This window comes from Caenorhabditis elegans, chromosome V, assembly GCF_000002985.6.
Source record: "Caenorhabditis elegans chromosome V".
Lineage (NCBI taxonomy): Eukaryota > Metazoa > Nematoda > Chromadorea > Rhabditida > Rhabditidae > Caenorhabditis > Caenorhabditis elegans.
The window spans coordinates 4799200-4818746 of record NC_003283.11 but is presented as its reverse complement, the minus strand read 5'-3'; the positions used below and the strand labels follow the sequence as shown (position 1 = coordinate 4818746).

The 19547-nt window shown below is 34.0% G+C and overlaps 3 protein-coding genes and 3 non-coding genes across 7 annotated transcripts; 4 read left to right on the top strand and 2 right to left on the bottom strand.

Annotated features, from left to right (window-relative positions):
* The first annotated feature begins 83 nt into the window (after window positions 1–83).
* ccep-97 (Dynein axonemal light chain 1) lies at window positions 84–7882 on the top strand. Its single transcript, NM_071888.5, has 8 exons — window positions 84–215; window positions 1043–1220; window positions 1278–1333; window positions 2213–2450; window positions 2507–2630; window positions 4035–4532; window positions 5899–6503; window positions 7582–7882. The coding sequence occupies exons 1-8, from the start codon at window positions 85–87 to the stop codon at window positions 7642–7644; spliced, it is 1893 nt and encodes a 630-aa protein (NP_504289.1). The 5' UTR covers window position 84; the 3' UTR covers window positions 7645–7882.
* A 4917-nt stretch (window positions 7883–12799) lies between these two features.
* On the top strand, window positions 12800–16114 carry R02F11.3 (Cation efflux protein cytoplasmic domain-containing protein). Of its 2 annotated transcripts, NM_001028895.5 has the most exons (6): window positions 12800–13116; window positions 13183–13308; window positions 13531–13596; window positions 14308–14695; window positions 15062–15480; window positions 15666–16114. In NM_001028895.5, exons 1-6 carry the CDS (start codon window positions 12808–12810, stop codon window positions 15825–15827), a joined length of 1470 nt encoding a protein of 489 aa, NP_001024066.1. In that variant the 5' UTR covers window positions 12800–12807; the 3' UTR covers window positions 15828–16114. The 2 variants fall into 2 exon arrangements, with proteins under 2 accessions (NP_001024066.1, NP_001024065.1); NM_001028894.6 differs by lacking the exon at window positions 13531–13596 and having other exon boundaries at window positions 15666–16113.
* On the top strand, window positions 15498–15622 carry R02F11.8. Its single transcript, NR_068707.1, has one exon. It is a non-coding gene; the product is annotated as an Unclassified non-coding RNA R02F11.8 (non-coding RNA).
* On the bottom strand, window positions 15519–15645 carry R02F11.6. The gene has a single exon (NR_068706.1). It is a non-coding gene; the product is annotated as an Unclassified non-coding RNA R02F11.6 (non-coding RNA).
* Window positions 16063–17653, bottom strand: R02F11.1 (CC domain-containing protein). Its single transcript, NM_071886.7, has 3 exons — window positions 17518–17653; window positions 17306–17473; window positions 16063–16617 (listed from the first exon to the last, which is right to left on the bottom strand). The coding sequence occupies exons 1-3, from the start codon at window positions 17597–17599 to the stop codon at window positions 16337–16339; spliced, it is 531 nt and encodes a 176-aa protein (NP_504287.1). The 5' UTR covers window positions 17600–17653; the 3' UTR covers window positions 16063–16336.
* A 184-nt stretch (window positions 17654–17837) lies between these two features.
* R02F11.7 lies at window positions 17838–18055 on the top strand. Its single transcript, NR_068705.1, has one exon. It is a non-coding gene; the product is annotated as an Unclassified non-coding RNA R02F11.7 (non-coding RNA).
* The last annotated feature ends 1492 nt before the right edge of the window (window positions 18056–19547 follow it).

Genomic DNA, 19547 nt, shown 5'->3' with positions numbered 1-19547 from the left:
CTACAATTATGGCTTACAACATTCCATTATAGATTTTTTGAAGAATTTTCGATTTTGTGCATGATCTCATATTCATTTTAAAGTATGAGCGAAGAAGACGAACCGAAAAAAGCCGCCGCCGACGCCGCCGACGGTGAAGATGATGATAAGGAGAATTTGGATGATTCCCGGGCGAATAGTTCGCTGGCAAATTCCACATTTGTCACTAGTGGAAGGTTTGTTGTAAATGAATTTGGAGGAGAATCGGCTGAAGAATTAAAAATAAAATTTTTAAACAGCGAAAAATGGTTTAAGAAACTTTTTTTTTGAAACCGAAATTTTGGCAGAAAAACGAAAAACAATCGATATTTTTGGCAAAAATTATGAATATTTTGGTTTTTTTTTTCGGAAAAACGGAAAAAAAAACGGAAAATCTGATTAAAAAAATGTATTAATTTTTGAATTTAGCAGCAAAAAAAAAACTCAAAAAAAGCTGATTTTTTTGGGGTTATTAATTTTTTTAACGGAAAAATGTCTGAAAAGTTGAAAAAAAAAATTGAGAAAAATTGCCAGAAAACGCAAAAATATGGCGCGGAAATTCAAATTTTAAAAAGTCATAAAAATTTGTTCTAAAAACAATTTTATTATGCAAAATCCTCAACCTTTAAGAATTTTTAGCAATTACGGGAACGTAAAATTCTGAAAATGCGTATTTTGCAACATATCTGACGCGCAAAATATCTCGTAGCGAAAACTACAGTAATACTTTAAATGATTACTGTAGCGCTTCTGTCGATTTACGGGATCTCGATTTTTGAATTTGACTTTTTCTTCATTTCTTCGTACTATATTCCCATTTTTTTTTGCAAAATGTTATTATTCTATCAATAAATAAAAAACGAGCCCGTAAATCGACACACAAGCGCTACAGTAGTCATTTAATGGATTACTGTAATTTTCGCTACGAGATATTTTGCGCGTCAAATATGTTGCGCAATACGCATTCTTATAAATTTTTGTGTTCCCGTAATAAAATTCAGAAAAAAAAATTAAAAATTTTCAGAATCCAAAACGAGAAAGCAGACGTCGAAGTGGATGGAACTCTGGATTTGGCGAATTTATCACTTACAAATCTGGAAAAAAGCTTTGCGGCCGAATATTCAGAAGTTAAACACCTGAAAATTAGTGGAAATTGCTTTCAAAAGTTTACCTATATAAAGTTATTCCCTAAATGCCAAATTGTAAGGGAAATTTAGTTTAAAAAAATTTAAATTAGAAAATGAAATAAAAAATTTCAGATCGATGCTCGCGATTGTCAAATCAACAAGTTTATCGCTGATTTTAATTATAATTTGTAAGATATATATTTTTTTTTAAACACATTTTAAAAATTTTTATTCGATTTTTTTAAGAGAAAATTGAAAAAAAATCGATTTTTTAATTGAAAAAGCTAAAAAATCAAAAATATTTCGTTTTAAAAATAGAGAAAACAGTGGAAATTATTGAAAAATCGGGAAAAAAATTATCGATTTTTTCCACATTTTTTAAACGTTTTTTTTTTTCAATTTTTCAACAAAAAAAAAATAAAATGGCTAATTATTTTCGAATTTGCTGGAAAAAATCTGTAAAAACGTTTTTTTTTTTATTTTTGAGAAAATTCAAAAAAATTTATATTAATTTGGTTTTTCTTACTATTAGTTTTGTCGATTTTTTATGTTTTTATATTTATAAACAGTAAAATTTCCAATTTTTCAGATATTTCTCCGCAAAAATTATAAATTTTATGTAAAATTATCAATTTTTAAGCCGATTTCAAATTTTCTTTACGAAAAAAAAACTGGATTTTCCGCATTTTTCGGCTATTTTAATTGGTTTTCCAGGTTTTTCTCTAAAATATTTGATTTTAAACACCATTTTTCAATTTTTCTGTAAAAAAATTGGCCAGAAATCGATAATTTAACCATATATTGCACTTTTTTGCTGAAAACTGCCTGAAAAATTGAAATTTTCAAATAAAAAATTAGGAAAAATCAATGAATTCTGTCAGAAAAAAAATTAGCGAAAAAGCAAGGGTATTAAAAAAAAAATTTTCAAATTTAAATTTTTTATTTTTTATTTTCAAAAATAAACAATTTTAAGTATTAAAACAAGTTTTTAAACTTTTTACAGCTATATCATCCATAATAAAATCCCAAACTTCCTTTACATCCCTAATTTTTCCCATTTTTTCCAGACTAGAACTCCATCTCGCAAGAAATCAACTGAAAGAGACGAATCAATTGGGAAGATTCGAGAATTTGAAAATTCTCGATCTATCAAACAATCTCATCGAGCCGCCCGTCTCGTTTTCACTCAAAAATCTGGAAATTCTGAATTTAAGCGGAAATTTTTTGAACGAAATTCCCGATTTGAGCAAGTGCGTGGCTCTTCAGACGATAAGCTTGGCTGACAATAAAATTTCGGATTTAACTGTAGGAATTTTATTATTTTTCGAAAAATTGAAAAATTCAAATATTTATAATTTCAGACAATAACCAAACTGATTTGCCCAACTAATCTCAAAAATCTAGATATTTCTTCAAATTCCATCGAAGATCTTTCTCAATTCTCAGTGCTATCAACGTTTAAAAAACTTGAAGAATTCGTTGTAGGTAAGATATTAAAAAATTCGTTTTAAGACCCAAATTTCTCAAAAAAAAATTGTGGCGGATCAAAAAACAGCCGAAAAGCTAAAATCTCAACTTTTACCAATTTTTAAAATTGATGAAAAAAAAAATTATAAATTGTTTCTAAAAATAAGAAAAATTACCGAAATTCGAAAAAAAATACTATTTTCAGCAAAAATCTCAAATTGAAAATATTTGTCAAAAACACGAAAAAAATTCAATTTTTTAAAAATTTCTAACGATATTTTTAAAAACTTTATTTGTTTAGCAAAAATGCACACTTTTTATGATTTTGAGTGTGATTTTTTTTGTTTTTGGAAAAATTGTAACATTCAAACATTTCTGAATTTTCCGTAATCGAAAAGCGAGGAATTTTCGTTTTTTTTTGTTTTTCCGATATTTCTAATAAAAAAGAAAAAATTGATTTTTTTTTTCTAAAAAATACTCATTTTTCTTATTTTTAGAATAAATTTCTGTGTGTTTTTTTTTTATTTTTTCAAATTTACATGAAAAAGTGTTGTAAAATATTGAATTATTTGGTCGATTATCCGAAAAATCGAAAAATATTCGATTTTTTGATTTTTCCCTAAAAAAACTGAAAACTTTTCGATGACAACGGATTTTAGCTGAAAATGGGTATTTTTAAAAATTATTTAACATCTAAAAATTGAAAAATTGGTTCTGAATATTTTTTTTATATAATAGAATTTCCGGTTTTTTAAATTTTTTTAAAGGCGCACGGAGGGTCTCAGCACGCAAAATGATTTATGGTAGTCTTTTTTCAAAAACTGTGATATTTGAAAACAGAAAAATATACAGAAAACCATGAAAAATAATTCAATATCAGAAATTTTCCTAGAAAAATGTGAAAAAATTTGATTAAAATTAGAGTTTCAGCGGTTTTTTATTTTTCAGTTGAAAATTATTGCTTTTTTCGAGTGGGTTTTTTAGGCTTTTGCCTTGTAAAACTGAAAAAGTTAGCAATTTTTATGCTAAAAAATTTACATGAAATAATTACGAAATAAAAATATTCCAAAAACTGCCGAGTTTCGTGATGAGACGTTCTGAAATTTTTTTAAAAATTGTAGTGGCACGTGGTGGTGCCAGGCTGTCCTATTACGGTTTGATCTACAAAAAATGCGGGATTTTTTTGCCCAAAAAATGTGACGTCAGCACGTTTTTAACCATGCGAAATCAGATGAGAACTCTGCGTCTCTTCTCCCGCATTTTTTGTAGATCAACGTAATTCAAGCCGAAATGAGACAATCTGGCACCATGTGTAGCGGTTACAATTTTTTTTTAGAAAAATGTCAATTTTCAGCTAAAATCTCAAGATTTGTTTGAATTTTTCAAAATGATATTTATATTTTTTAAAATAATCTTTTTCAGCCGGCAACCCATCCATCACCTCCGTGCTAGATTCTGACCTATTCGATTATCGTTCATATATCTTCGCGTGCTGCTCCGAGCAGCTTCACACCATTGACGGCCAGAAAATCGAGGATCAAGTACAGACGGAAGGAGAATGGCTTGCACTTCAAGGATCCATCAAGAAAATTGGTCCGGGAAATCATGATGCTCTGTGCCAGCAAATAGCTTCTCACTTTCCTGATAGTGGACCTCCGACGCCGGCTCAAAAGTCTTGTCACAAAGCTTTGGAGAAGAGAAGATCCATGAAAGTTCCCGAGAAGCATCTGGAGGAATTCAGTGAGGATACGGATCGAACTGAAAATTCGGTCTATTCACCATTCAGAGAATGGAATGGAAAGATTGGAGCTTTGATGACTCCAGAAGCTTCCGGGAGCAGCAGAAGGATCCCAGTGAACAAGAATCTGAGGATGTGCTCACCGCCCGAAGCTCGGAAGAATAAAACTTTCAAATTTCAAAGTAGGGGGGTTTTTGTAAAATTTTGAAAAATTCAAAATTGTCTGAATGACCTCGTTCAGGAAACCCAAAATAATAAAAAAACGAAAAAAAAATTCGAGATTTTTCAATTTTGACTTAATTTTCGAATTACCTCCAAAATGAGAACTTCGATCTCCGCCCACTCCATTTGATTGGTCCAAAAAAATGGGCGGAGCGAATCGCTGATTGGCCGTCGAAGTTCTCATTTTGGAGGGAATTCGAAAATTTAGCCAAAACTTAAAAAATCGCGTTTAAAAAAATATGTTGGGTTTTTTTGTTGCTATATTTCTAAATATGAGACTATCTTGGAGATTTTGGAGAAAAATCTTTTTTTTTTTAATGATTTTTTTTTTTTTGAAAAACCCCAATTTTTTCAGTAGAACTACTAAAAATTGGATTTTTTCGTTGAAAATTTACAAAAAAAGGCCTAAATCTCTCAAAATCTTGAAAAAAATCCAATTTCAGGAATTTTTCTGGAAAAAATGTGCAAAATTTGATTAATTTCTGGAATTACAGCAATCGAAAAAATGGAATTCTAGTTTTTTTGAGCGGTTTTGTCCTGAAATTCTGAAACTTTCTAGTTATTTTTTTTTAATTACAAAAAAATTTTCTGAAATTTTTCAAATATGGTGGGAGTTTAAAAAAGAAGCCGTAAACTTAAGAAAAAATAAAAAAAATTTAAAATCCCTAAATTATGAAATTTTCAACAGAATAGCTCTCGTTTTCAGACGTGTATTTGAGAAAATTTGAGCAAAAAAAAATTTTTCAAAAATTTTCCAAGATCTGATTTTTAGATATATATATTTTTTGTACTTTTTTTTCAAATAAAAATTTATTTCCTGGGCTACAAAATTGACAAAAAACTTGAAAAAAATTCATCCAATTTCAGGGGAATTTTTGTAGAAAAATGTGAAAAATTGAAACTAATTTTTAAATTTCACCGATTTTTTGGCTGAAAATTCATGAATGTTAATTTTTTTTTTAAATCAGTGAGTGGGAATTACAGCATTTTTGAGCGGCTTTGCATTCAAATTCTGAAAAATTTTAGTAATTTTTATTTTAAAAAATTGACATGAAATAATTATAATACAACAAAAAAAAATAAAATTCGAAAATTTTTTCAAAAAAATGATTTTTTTTATTTTTCCAATATACGTGGCGCCAGTTTAAAAAATAACTGACCATTTTTCAAGAACATTCTGAAAAAAATCTCTAAATATTTTCTTTAAAAAAATATTTTTTTTTAACTTTCCGAAAACTGATTTTTAAATTTATATACTTTTTTGGAATTTTTTAAAACAAAATCTCTAAATTTTGATTTTTTCCATTAAAACCCCAATTTTTTCAGACGAAACCTCCCCGAATCGCTATCCCGAGAATTTCCGTCCCCTAGGCTCTACACGAAGTATTTCAACTGAAACCGTAATCTGCTCATCTCGAACAGAAGTCAGTTTCACAGTGGACGGAAGAAGCGAATCGACGCCACTGCCACGTATTGATTGTGCTCCATTAGAGCGAAAAGAGCAGGAGCCAGAGCAACGTCATACTCCGAGTGTCGCCGATGTGACCTATGTTGGTGAAGAGAGCGACGGAGAGCTGAAACAGAAAGTGGCGTATTTGGAAAAAAGTGTCGATGAGCTGAAAATTCAAAATGAGAACCTGACGGCTATCAACGATCGGCTAGTGGATACTCTGGAAGAATTTAAAGCCGAACAGGCAGAAATGTGGAAAGCTATTCGAAATATGATCCCGACACCTCAAAATGTGATTAGTAATTTCCTCGTCGAAAATGAAGATGGCCATCATGTACATCAAGTCAGATGGGATATGCCGGCAGTGAAGGAATTTCGAATTTTCGTTGATGGAAATCAGTGTGGACAGATTAAAGGAAAGAATAACTCGGCAAGGATTACGGATTTGACGTCAAATGAACCGCATACTGTTCAGATTCAGGTGGGTCTTGGCACGAGAGAAATTTTTCAGCTACAGTACTCGCGAGTACGGTAGCTGAGATTTTTTTGATTCATTTGCAGATTTTAACGATACTTCGCATTTTTGGCAAAAAACATTTTTTAAATCATTTAAATTAAATCAAATTTATTCAAATTAATTAATTAAGTTTGAATTTGAATTATTTGTAAAGAAATACGAAAAATCAATTTTTGCCAAAACAAAAACTATTTATTTTTTCGAATCGATTTTTTTGCAACTATTTTTTTCCGAAAAAAATCATATTCGCCAAAAAAACCAAAAAATATTTTTCTTCGGCTAAAAATGCCGAAACATCAAATTTTTTCAAAAAAAAAGAAGACAAAAAAATCCATGTTTTTGAAGAAAAAAAAACATTATTTTTCTTCAAAAAAAGTTTAAAATCTGTTTTTCAAAGAAAAAACCAGAAGAATTCATAAAAGACCATTTTCAACAAAAAAACAACTATTTTTGCCAAAAAAAAAATTTAAAAAAATCCTTGTTTCCGGCAAAAAACTGAAAATCCATTATTGAAAAAAAAAACCAAAAAAAAAATTTTGCCAGAAAAATATTTTGCCAAAACAAAAAACCAATTCTTGCCAAAAAATTAATTTTTGTCAAAAACAGTCCAAAAAAATTTTTTTCTCGAAAAAACCCATTTACTCCGATTAAAAAAAGCTGAAAACTCAAAAAAAAACCAAAAAATTCAAGTTTTGCCAAAAAACTAAAATAGAAAAATTCCTTTCCCAAATAAAAATTTGAAAATATATTTTCCCAGAAAAAAAAAACAAAAAAAAAACCTGTTTTTGCCAAAAAAAATTTTTTTTACCGAAAAACCCAGTTTCGCTGAAAATCTAGAAAAAATTCTTTCCTCAAAAAGCCAACTTTCAAAAAATACTTTTTCCAAAAAAAAAACCAAAAAATCTGTTTTTGGCCCAAAAAACCAAAAAATCTAATTTTTACAACAAAAAAATCATGTAAATGCCCATAAAAAATAAAATTTAAATAAAAAACTATATTTTACCCGAATTTTTAGAAATAACTTCAAATTTAACGTTTTCAGGCCGTCGGAAACAACGGACTACATGGAGAAATATCGAAAAAGCTGCATATCGTCCCGAAATAAATTATTATTATTATTATTATCCATCAAAAATTCCGTGTAATTTCCCAATTTTCACTTGTAATTTTAAATTTTCGATATCATTTTTTTTTCGTGTAATATCCATCAATTCAAATATTCCGTCTTCTTCCGCCAATCTCATATGTTTCTCTGATACTCAAATAAACCAAGTGTGTGTGTGTGTGAAGCTTGTGTGCACTCTCTCCCTCCCTCTCTCTCTCTGAGAGCAAATCTTGCACCAAACGCGCTCCACCGGACGGCCTCAGCTGTCCCTCCTCCCGCTTCTTCATGCTCAATGAGCCCGCCAGCAACGAGGAGTCCCGCATTTCGAACCAGTTTAAAGTTGAGCAATAGAAAATGAGCACAAAGTGTCTGAGCTCTGGAGTTCGGCTACAACTTTGTCACAAAATTTTCGGTTTTGATCTTACATTTTTTTAATGTATAATTATTTTATTTTTTTGTCATCATTTTTTCGTTTTCCCATGCCAACATTGGTCACAAAATCTCACACTTTCCCGCCAGATTATTATCGATTTTTGATCTTTTAGCTGTTTTTTGTTCATTATTGGATTATGAAACAAATGCAAACATTTACTGCAGAGAGCCTCGAAATTTGAGCTTCTTATTACACATTCATAGTATTCTGAAATTCTGGTGTGGTAGGAAACGCGCTCTATTGAGAATTTTGTGTTTTTCGCGGTTTTCATCTAAAAAATTGGTTGGTTCCGTGTGAAAAAAATTAATTAATTATTGTTTTCGTCGAGACTTGCTAAATGAAATTCGGAAAAAAACGAAAAAAAAATATGAAAAAATTTGTAAATTAATTCAAAATTCGCCAGTTTTCTATTAGTTATGCGATTTATCGGAAGAAAAAGCAAAAAAGACAATTGGTGGCCGCGTTTTTTCTTCTCTTTTCTCGGCTACATAGCGAGTAATACTGTTCCAGGTCTCGAAGCGACCGATTGTCTTAATTTAAAAAGTGTATGCGCCTTTAAGGAGTACTGTAATTTTCAATTCATTGTTTTTGTTTCAACCCATTTCTGTTATATTATTTCGGAAACACAAAAATTTATAAGAATACGTATTGCGCAACACATTTACCGCGCAAAATATCTCGTAGCGAAAACTACCGTAATTCGTTAAATGACTACTGTAGCGCTTGTGTCGATTTACGGGCTTGACGGATTACTGTAGTTTTCGCTGCGAAATATTTTGCGCGTCAAATATATTGTGCAATACGCATTCTCAGAATTTTGTGTTTTCGTAATATGTATTTTAAAAATGCATCAAAATTTTCAAAACTGTGAAAAAATTATGAAACAACAAGGAAAATACAATTTTCCGCTACTTCACAAAGTTATTGGCATGTGCAATACTCTGAATATTCCGGGAAAAACCAAATAATGGGAAACCTCTTTTTTTCAGGCATAGGTAGGCATGTAGGAATACCTGCCTTTGAGCACAGTTTTTCCCGATAAGTTGTTTGGCCCAACTGTTTACCATGTAAGACCCCCTTTACAAAACCCATTTTTTACTAAAAAATAAGTTTTGGGGACGGGGTCTCCCCCAACTTCCATTCATTGTTTATTTTATTTTTCTCGTCCACCACCACCATCATAATCATCACACAGTCTATTATTTGCAAACCGAATTAAACCTGCATTCAACGATTAAACGCGATTTTTCCATCCTATGGTACATTCACTTTTGACCCCCCCCCCCCCTCCCTTTGAAACGAACACCATGTAATTATGTCCCCGAAATCTGTTTCATTTCGTATTAAATTCTGGAGAGAGAAGCAGAGGATCTGGTTTCTCTGCGTCTCCTTTTTCTTGGATTCTTGAACTAGAAGGGGTGGGCGGCATGCGATTTTTCCGGCAAATCGGCAAATTGCCGGAATTGAAATTTCCAGCAAATCAGCAAACAGGCAAATTGCCGAAAAAAAAACGGCAGAACATTTTCGGCAAATTGTGGTTTCGCACATTTTTTTTTTGGAAATTTCAAAATTTCAATTTTCATCGGCAAAGTTGTACGAATACTAAGAGTATTCCAATATCTATTTCGAAAAGTAGGCAAATCGGCAAATTGACAAATTGCCAGAAATGAAAATTTCCGGCAAACTGGCAACTTGTCGATTTGCCCAATTTGACCACAAAAAAAGTTGCCGAACGGCAACTTCCGCCCGTCCCTGAACTAGATACCCTGCCAAAAACCTATTATTAATTGAACGATCTCTCAAAAAAAATCATGTTCTAAAGGCTCCAGGCGCTAATGATGTCATTAGTGACGTGAGATACTAACCTACTACCCGTGGTGAAAAACATAACAAAAAGTGAAAAAAAAAACTTTGGGTATAAACACACCCAGATTTCAGACGATTATAAAAACTCGAGGGGTTGAATTGTTTATTATAGGATACATTTTGTTCAAATTATCAATTTTTCGTAGCTAGTGCGCATAACGGTCGCTCTTGAAGCTCTTGACCTCCAGGGGAAGCGGGCACTTTTTTCGACTCGTTTTTTAAATGTTCCTAATTTTTACCGCAAATTCTGAAAGTCACACGGAAACAAAATCTTGATATCTGAGATTAATAGTTCTGATTTTAAGAGTATTGTGAATTGCAGTGAATTGCGAAAAAGCACATATTTTGCACCTGTCAAAAACCCAATTTTTTCCGTTTGCCCAGATCTTATGACTAACTTGAGAAGGGGGAGAGGCAAATATTTTTGTCGTGTGAGAACGAGAGTATTGATATTTTCCTTTATTGATCTCAATAATTTAATTATATTTTTCTGGTAGCATTTTTACTTCGCACAAAAAATTTAGCCAATATTTGGGCGAAGTCTACTTTGATTTTTTTTTCCCATTTTTTGGAGAATTTTTGGGAGTTTTTCCGGTCATTGGAATTTGCTTACAATAGGTTATATTGTGCCAAATTTTTTAGTAAAACGTTTTGAAAATGTTTGGAAACTTTCTTTATTTTACAGTCAAAAAGTGGTGAAAACATTTTCACCATTTTTCAGTTTTATCGATCATAATCGATCAATTTTTTAAAAACATTTGTTGTGTTTCTACAAGATTCACGACAAAGCCCTTTTTGTAACCAAATAGAAAATATTTCAATCTACATACATTTAAAATTCAGCACCGAGAAAGTTAGAGTTTGAGAAAAAACTATATGGGGTCTGACAGGAAAAACCAACTTTTTCAAATTGCAATTTTTTCATCATTAATACAGTTTCGATGTACAACCAGGGGTGGGCGGCAATTGCCGTTTGGCAAATTTTTTTGTCGACAAGTTCGGCAAATCCGCAAATTTCCGGTTTATTGCCGGTTTGCCGATATGCCGGTTTGCCGTTTGCCGGATATCAGATTTGTATGTTCAGAGGCGTTTTTTTATAGGACGGAAACACTTAAAACTGTGTCTTTTTTTAATTGTTTTCCCGCTTTCTTTAATATTTTTATAGAATTTACTTACTTTTCAAAATATATGTAAGAACATTAATAGAATGCGTACACTTTTGCCGATTGAAATTTTTTCTGTAATTTTCAAAAAAAAAAAGAGTGCAAAACCACAATTTGCCGAAAATTTTCGACAATTGCCGTTTTCCGGCAAATTCGGCAAATGGGCAATTTGCGGTTTGACAATTTGCCGGAAATTTGCAATTCCGCTAATTTGCCGATTTGCCGGAAATTTCAATTCCAGCAGTTTGCCAATTTGCCGATTTGCTGGAAAAAATCGTCTGCCGCCCTAACCTTGAACACTGTTAACATTTTCCCAGCGCTGGGTACCGTAGTCTACACAAATTACGGTAGGTTACGACCGCTGTTAGATATAAAGTACTTAATTGGAAATTGTGTTCATTTATTTAAGACTACAACCTAAGTTCTAAAACCAAAGAATATTCTGCAAAAGAACTGTCGAAACGAGATTGTTAAAAACAAACTGCGAAAAGGTCTGAACGTTATCACTTATTATCATATCCCATACACCAATCTCACTTCTTTTTCTTTTTTCTATTTCATTTCACTGCCATATTCTGATCACACAACCAAACTGACTTTCCACATGAGACACCCTCGACTTTTCACACCTTCTTCGTCTTTTTCTCTCTGCGTCTTTGATTCTTCCTCACTCTCTCTCTCACCTTTTCATATTTTTAGGCCAACAACAGCAATTGTATTTTTTATGATTTCTGGGTATTATTGTGACTGTGTCTGACCACCTGCATTCTTATTAAGTATTTGTATAATCGCATTTCTTTATGAAACTTTTGAGAATCGCAACTTTTGCGGCAAATAAAATAGTTTTCGTATTAGTTCTCATTATTATATTTTTGATACATAAAAAGTGTTTCTGCCATTCTATAAAATTTGAAAAAACATGTCCAAAAAAAAAACATTTCTTCAAAACCCATGTATCGTTTTTTGCTTCAAAATTTTTCATACCTGATTTATGAACGAATATAACTCTAAAAATATTTAAAAATATAATACTTCTAAACTTTTTAAATAATGGTTTTGTAATTTTTTTTTGCAAAAATTCTATTTAATTTGGAATTCCCGCCAAAACAAAATTACCTAGTTTTGACATTTTTGCGTTTACTGGCTAAATTCTTTTTTTTTAAATAGAAATTTGATTTGAAATACCTTTTGCCCATTTTTTTGACATTTTTTCCACAAAATTATCAAAAATTGGTTATTCATTTTCATGGGAGTTCAATAATAATTCAGCCATTTTAGTAGTTTTTTCGCGAAATTTAAAAATTGGAAAAATGTTGTCGCATCCAGGTTGAGACCAAAAAAAAATTTTGAACCAAAAAAATAACAAAAAATTGAAATTTACAAAAAAACAATTAAAAAAAAAAAAATGCTAGGATGTATTTTTTTAAAAACCATGTAAAAGAAAAATTTTTTGTTTTTTTATTATTTTTATTTTTTGGTTTTTTTTTGGCTAAAAAATCACAAAACATCAATTTTTCAAAATATCAAAAACCAATAAAAACCAAAAATTCCAGCTCTTGGGACAACGACCCATTTCAATTTTTAATTTTTAATATTCAATTTTCCATCTTGAAACTTGAATTTTTCGTTTTTTCTGCAACTTTTTTTCCACAGCCGAATACTATTCTCAAATTCTAAATCCCTCTAATTCCAGACAATTCCATGACGAAAACAGAAGCCACATTCAGTTTACTAGATGAGGAAGAAGAACGAGATGAGGTTGGGCCCTCTACCGTACTGGTTCCAGGCCGTCCATCTCTTCGATCAATCTCCCTATCACAAGCTCCAAGTGCTCCACGAGACTTAGAAAATGGAAATGGTCAGACGAGTTGTGCAGAGCTCCACAAGTTGACTGCTGGCTCCACGACATCCTTGTCCTCACAGTCGAAGAATGCAAAGAAAGTGAACAAGTTCTATAAGAAGCAGAATGAATTGTTGGAGAATTTTAAAAATGATAGCGAACAGATTGAGGTGAGAAAATTGGTTTTGAATTTTTTTAAAAAATAATTGATTAGTTTATAAATTCAAAAATTCCAGCAATTCAACCGTACACGGCGGCGGACAACTAGTAAAGAAGAAGATGATGACGCTGACGTGATTGCAGCCATACCACCACCGATTCCTGAAGAGAAAGCTGTAGTGGCACCACTGGTAAAGCATATTGTAAGTTTATTTTTTCATGGGTTCAGACATGCCTACGTGCCTACCTACAAGGCGGCCTACGCGTCTCTGAAAAGCAGGCACGTAGGCATTCCCATCCTAGCTTCTTGTGATTGTTGTTTAGTTTTCCGATCTATCTGTTCCAAAATGTCCAAAAAATTGCACATTTCTAAAAAGAAACACGCACTTATCAGGAAAAAAAAACCATTTCCATAATTTTTGAAGGATGGAACAGACGAACCGGAAGTAGTGATATTCGATGTGCCACGCAGTCCTAGGAATCCTAGAAAAGTGAGTTTCCTTATAAGCTTGTGTTAGCTTTTCAAGAATTTTGTGAATTAAAAAACGTTTGAAGACACTTGGAGAACTTCAACAATATTTTTAAAATTCAAAAAAACACGTAAAAATTCATTGTTTCACTCCGGAGCATACTTGAGATATATATGTATGTATGTAATTCAAAAAATCAAAACCGACATTTAAAATTTCCGAAAAACTCCGAAATTTTGAGTTTACTTTTCATAAATTGATTATCAAAATATTGTTTTTTTTTGAATGTTTTTATCGGAAAGTTTCAAACTTTAACCCAAACTTTGAACATTTTCCACTTTTTGGAAATTTAAATACTTAAAAATTTCAATTCTACTCCAAAATCGGGCCTTTAAAATTTTCTAGAACTACCAAAAAAATGAATTTACTAAAATATCCAAATAGGAAATATTAAACAAATTTACAGTTGTCAGTGTTTTTTTTTCTTATAAAGCATCTTCTCCAGAATGTTTTAAATTTTTTTTTGGCAAACGGCAAATTGGCAAATCTGCAAATTGCTGTTCTTTCAAATTTCAGTAAACCGGCAATTTCCGAAATCCGGAGACCCTCAATTTGCCGATTTTTTTGCTAAAAACTTTTTTTAAACTAACGACACATTGTCAATTTCTAAACAATTAATCCAAATGTCTGTAATTTACTAAAACAAACAACTATTTTCTCTAAATATTTCAGAAACCAATGGAACGCACAGACACCGAAGAAAAATCAGTTGACGAGAAAAAAGACGACGAATCAAATACGGCCGCGAGAATGGCCAACATCACATTAGCAGTGAACTTCCTTCTGATGATTGCAAAAGTCGTCGCATCCGTTCTCTCAGGATCCATGTCGATCATTTCATCGATGGTTGATTCTGTGGTAGATATCACTTCAGGACTTGTCATTTCACTTTCAGAAAGAATGATCAAGAAAAGGGATCCTTATCTGTATCCGAGAGGAAGGACCAGGTTGGAGCCATTGTCCTTGATTTTGATCAGTGTGATCATGGGAATGGCGTCGATTCAATTGATCATTGCGTCGGTGAGAGGAATTCATGATGGAATTCAATTCCATCTTTATGGTAAGAAATGCTGAATTGAATTTTGCATGGAAAGACTCAAAATAGTCTGAAATTCTGATTAAAAACATTGTTTGAAATTGCTCCAAACCTAGGAGCCCTTCTAATTTTCGAACCAATCAGCGTCTTCGAACTCATTTTGTCTGATTGGTTGGAAACTGAGCTGATTAGTCTTGCGGTTCTCAGTTTTGGAGGAAATCTTCAATATATTCGCCCACAAAGTGATGAACTTATAAAATTTTTAAAAAAGTGAATTCAAAGTTTTCCTACAGGATGTACTAGCTCTACCTCTGATCCTTCCCTGATCCTTCAATCTATGCTCCCCTCCCTCAGCAATGGATTTTAAGTTACAATCCTAAAAATTTCCAGGAATCGGTGAAGAACCCAAGCTCAACGTCACCATCACCTCTGTAGTCATCATGGTGTCAACAGTTCTCGTCAAGCTGTCCCTCTACCTATTCTGTAAACGATACAAGGAACCATCGGTCAACGTGCTCGCAATGGACCATCGCAACGATTGCATCTCCAACACGGTCGCCCTGATCTGTGCCTGGCTCGGCACCAAGTACTCGTACTACTTTGACCCAGCCGGTGCTATTGTGGTTTCTATGTACATTTTGTATACCTGGGTGCAAACTGGACGGGAGCATTTGGCAAAGCTGTCGGGTAAAACTGCAGAGCCAGAGTTCATTAATAGGATCATCAAAGTCTGCTTGGATCATGATGCTCGGATTTCACATATTGATACGGTTTATGTGTACCATTTTGGAAGCAAGTTTTTAGTTGAGGTAAGAATATTTTTTCTCTGGATTCTTCAAGCCTAAGCCTGAACCTAAGCCTGAGCCTAAGCCCAAGCCTAAGCCTAGGCCTAAACCTACACCTAGGCCTAACATAAGCCCGTATCGCACATTTCTGAAGAGGCTGAGCTTACAACTGAATTATTGTGCTACTCTAAAATCTGTAATATTTCCAGGTGCACATTGTGCTCGACGAGAATATGATCCTCAAAGAATCCCATGACATCAGTGAGACCCTCCAATCAAACATCGAAAGCTTGCCGGAAGTTGAACGTGCATTTGTTCATACAGACTATGATTATGATCATCATCCTCACGACGAGCATAAAATTGTTTGAATTAGTTATTATTAGAGCACATTTGCATTATGATTTTGTTTTTTTCTTCTTCCCAGTGCCCCCCTACTTTAAGTTTTATTTCATATTTTTCCGGTTTCATGACAGAAATCATCAGCATCTCTCAATGTTTTTTTTTCGCATAATTAACTATACTTTTTTTTGTTTGAAATTTTGAAAATTTTGATTTGCAAACTATAATATTTTTTCTCACATATCGTCGTAGAGTGTCAAATGTTTCTTTTTTTATTTCATTAATTAAAATAAAATAATAAATAAACAAATTAAATTTAAAAACAATTCAAATATTTTTTTGGGATTTCGTTTGTTGTTGATGTTGTTGTCTTGGTGGTGGGAACGATTCGTTTCAAATAGATTAGAATAATTTAAAAGGAGCAGAGAGTCAGAGAACGGAGAAGGAAAGTACAATATATTAAAAAAATATATAAAAATATAGAAAGACTGGGGGCAATTTGTCGCATGAAAAAAGGGAAAAATTGAATTCCATTTTTTTACTTTCCACTGCTCAAATAGCACAAGTTTCCAGCTCCACAGGTGTATCCAGTTGGGCAGACTCCGTTGACACATGATCCGAGGACTCCTCCGGATCCGAGTGGGCAACAGTAGTTGTTGGTGTTGCACATGAATCCGGTTGGGCAGACCTGGTTTACACATGGTCCCGTGCTGTTTCCGGATTGGCATCTGCAGCAGTAGTTGTTGCTCGAGCAGAAGAATCCTTGTCCGCAGAGTCCTCCGAGGCAGGCGGCGACGGCTGGTCCTCCGGAGCAGGCGGCTGAAATTTTTGTTGGAATTAGACGACTTTCCACACCCATATTTGAACTCGTTCTGATACGAGCTAAAGATAGAAAAAGATAGGTTCGTGCGTGTTGTCCAAACCGCGCCGACTTCGTGAGACACAGAGCACAGCAGCACGCACCGAGCAAACGCAAACACCCCGCGAAACTTCGCAAATATTTTGTATTTATGTTGAGCCGTATAAGAAGGTGTCTCCATCACCGCAAAAGGGACTAAGCAGCGTCTCCCCGGGAGTTGTAGCAATCATTAGGTAATCAGTGTGTGTGTTTGCTCGAACCGGAAGGGAACGGCGGGGACACTTGAGAAATTGGAACGGTGACTGGATTCTTGATATCTCTTGATATGATTTTGATAAGGTTTGAGGTTTGAACTAAGGGAGATCTAAATTTTAAAGGTGTCAGCATTCAACTTTTATCTCATATTCCTTACTAAAGGGTTAAAGGACGATGCGTTACTTAAGCGATATGAACGGATCTGGGTACACTGAACCTAGGGAAGCCAGGACTTGAACTCGTGACCTCTAGATTGCTAATTATCAATACTACCGACTGAGCTATCCCCGCTCCTAGTTTTTAATAATTGCGACGTTTTCTTTAACATCTCTGATTTATGAAAAAAAGCAATTTTTCAACTTCCTACACAACCTTCATATTAAAAAAACTTACTATCAAGGTTATTGTTTCCTGGGCAACAGCATCCTTGGACACAGACAGATGCGACAGAATATCTCTGGCACTGGGACGAGGAACTGCATGAGGAATAGCAATTGGATGGGCATCCAAACTGCCTCTTCTGACGGAATACTGTGGAGTTGGCTTCACGAATTTCTGGAGCTGAAAGTCGGATTTTAGGAGTTGAAGAGTGAGTGACAACATACCTTCTTTCGCGTCTTCTGCGTTCAGTACCCAGAAGCAGGCGAGGGGGAGGATAATGCAGAAGGAGATGGCGAGTTGCTTCATAATGAGTTATTTGAAGGTTTTAAGACAAGTAGGAACACCTGACCCTGCGCTGGCCTGAAATTTTAATAATAATAATAATATTATATCAGGAAACTAATAAAGATTCAGATAAATAATAAAGAGTAATATGTAAGTAAAACTGTAAAATTAGTAGGTAGAGTAAGGTAACTCAAAAATAAATCTGAAGATTTGTTCTCAAGGAGAAGCCCGATGGAGCAGCAAGACTAAATGGTCATTTGTACGTAACAGTGAGGAGAGAGGGGAGGGGACACTAACTGACCGTCTTCTCTTTTTCGTCTCCCTCCGACTTTCTGTGTTAGCTTAGACTCTGGCGCCTCCGCGCGGCGACGTGCTCTTTGCGCGCGGCACGAAACTCTCTCATTTCCCCCATCGGGCTCAGTCCAGTCTATGTGTTTGTAAAATGAAGTGGACGATTGATGTTCAAATACTTGAGTGACCCCACACACACACACACACATACACCAAAAGATTGTGAGCGCGCGCTTGTCAAAATGTCGTTCAACTTATCTTATCACGGTTGAAGCATATATAGAAACTTTCCAATTATATTCGGATTGCTAAGGTTTTTATGAAAAGCCCGGAGTCTGTGGTCAATGGAAAACATATAGCTTTCTAATAGTAAGAGCCTTTTGCTTCTTTAAATTTTTGCAATGCTTGATACTTAAATAGTAGTTAGGATGTTAGTTGATAGTTTTTTTAATGCTACAAGAAAAATTAGAATAGTTGAAAAAATGATTCCTACCGTATTTAGCATATTGGACATGAAACTCATTGATCTACTTAAGCGGCGTTTACTGTCTAACTGTAGATAAATATTTTGCACGTGTTTTGTCAGTTAATGACAGTTTTTTGATAGAACCGAAGGGAACAGAGATATAACAAAATAGAGCAAGGGTTGCATGTCTAATAGGGAAACTACGGTGTCTAGAAAATCTTAAAAACAGAGAACAGAGCAAAATCTGTTCCTGATGTGTGAGTAGCCGATTTGCCATCGGAAGAAAATTTGACTCTAAAGTGTCGGAGCACTGTGCTCTTTATACTCGGTGCACTCGAGTGGCAGCGGTGGCGTCAGAGAGACAGCGAGAGCTGCCGGGCCAACTGACCGGCAGGTAAGAGTATCCGGTTTTGGGATGCAACACACGCGGGTGGTGTAGACCACGGCCGGAGACGGGAAGCCATCATCCTTGAAGAGGCAACTTCTCAGAGAGAAAGTGAGCACATAATACACCTCCATTATGAGAGCACAACTCTCTTTTTTTCCCAACACTCGTCCAAACGCGGTTTAAAAAAAACACGTGGAATATGCTTTGTGACGTCTGGGAATTATTGGAACAAGAAACATGGAAGTCATGCGAGAGTCTTCGAACAACTTAAGATGTACGCATAATGTCTCAGTGGAGACATCGCGATCGAGGTCCGGACACAATGAACCAGTGGTGGCCGCCAGCAATCTAGAGGTCACCAGTTCAAGTCCTACCTCCCACTAGGTCCATCCAGCCTTAAGTGGGAAGTAGAGCAATCCACGACTGGACTATTGGTCACAGTCCCCGGCTCGAACAAGGCTTAAATTGGAGCTGGACTGCTGTGTCTGACCTTTAGATACGCAGAAAAAGCTCAGTTTTAATTGCCGTACATATTCCAGAGTTGTGTCTGTTTTGAGCTTGTTCTGCATATGGGACGCCGAGGCATCAAAGTGCCTACCTACGGCAAATTAGCCGTGCTCAACAAACTCCAAAAAATTAATACTCATTGATGCTTTTTGGAGCACCAAAACTACTGAATTCTGAACAATCACCTGGATTCCGAATAAGTTCCGTGTAGTATGTTTGCTTATGCATCTAAATAACTCAATTTTGTAATTTTTTGGCGAAAAAATCAATAGTTTTAGTCAAAATTGTACTGTCAAATTTTTGACGTGTGCGACAAA

Coding starts and splice junctions, on each gene's coding strand:
- ccep-97 (NM_071888.5), top strand. CDS start 85: ATGAGCGAAGAAGACGAACCGAAAAAAGCCGCCGCCGACGCCGCCGAC. Junction 4,533..5,898: donor TAAAACTTTCAAATTTCAAA/GTAGGGGGGTTT, acceptor CAATTTTTTCAG/ACGAAACCTCCCCGAATCGC. Junction 6,504..7,581: donor CGCATACTGTTCAGATTCAG/GTGGGTCTTGGC, acceptor TAACGTTTTCAG/GCCGTCGGAAACAACGGACT.
- R02F11.1 (NM_071886.7), bottom strand. CDS start 17,599: ATGAAGCAACTCGCCATCTCCTTCTGCATTATCCTCCCCCTCGCCTGC. Junction 17,474..17,517: donor CGCAGAAGACGCGAAAGAAG/GTATGTTGTCAC, acceptor TCCGACTTTCAG/CTCCAGAAATTCGTGAAGCC. Junction 16,618..17,305: donor AGGAAACAATAACCTTGATA/GTAAGTTTTTTT, acceptor CAAAAATTTCAG/CCGCCTGCTCCGGAGGACCA.
- R02F11.3 (NM_001028895.5), top strand. CDS start 12,808: ATGACGAAAACAGAAGCCACATTCAGTTTACTAGATGAGGAAGAAGAA. Junction 13,309..13,530: donor CACCACTGGTAAAGCATATT/GTAAGTTTATTT, acceptor TAATTTTTGAAG/GATGGAACAGACGAACCGGA. Junction 14,696..15,061: donor AATTCAATTCCATCTTTATG/GTAAGAAATGCT, acceptor AAAAATTTCCAG/GAATCGGTGAAGAACCCAAG.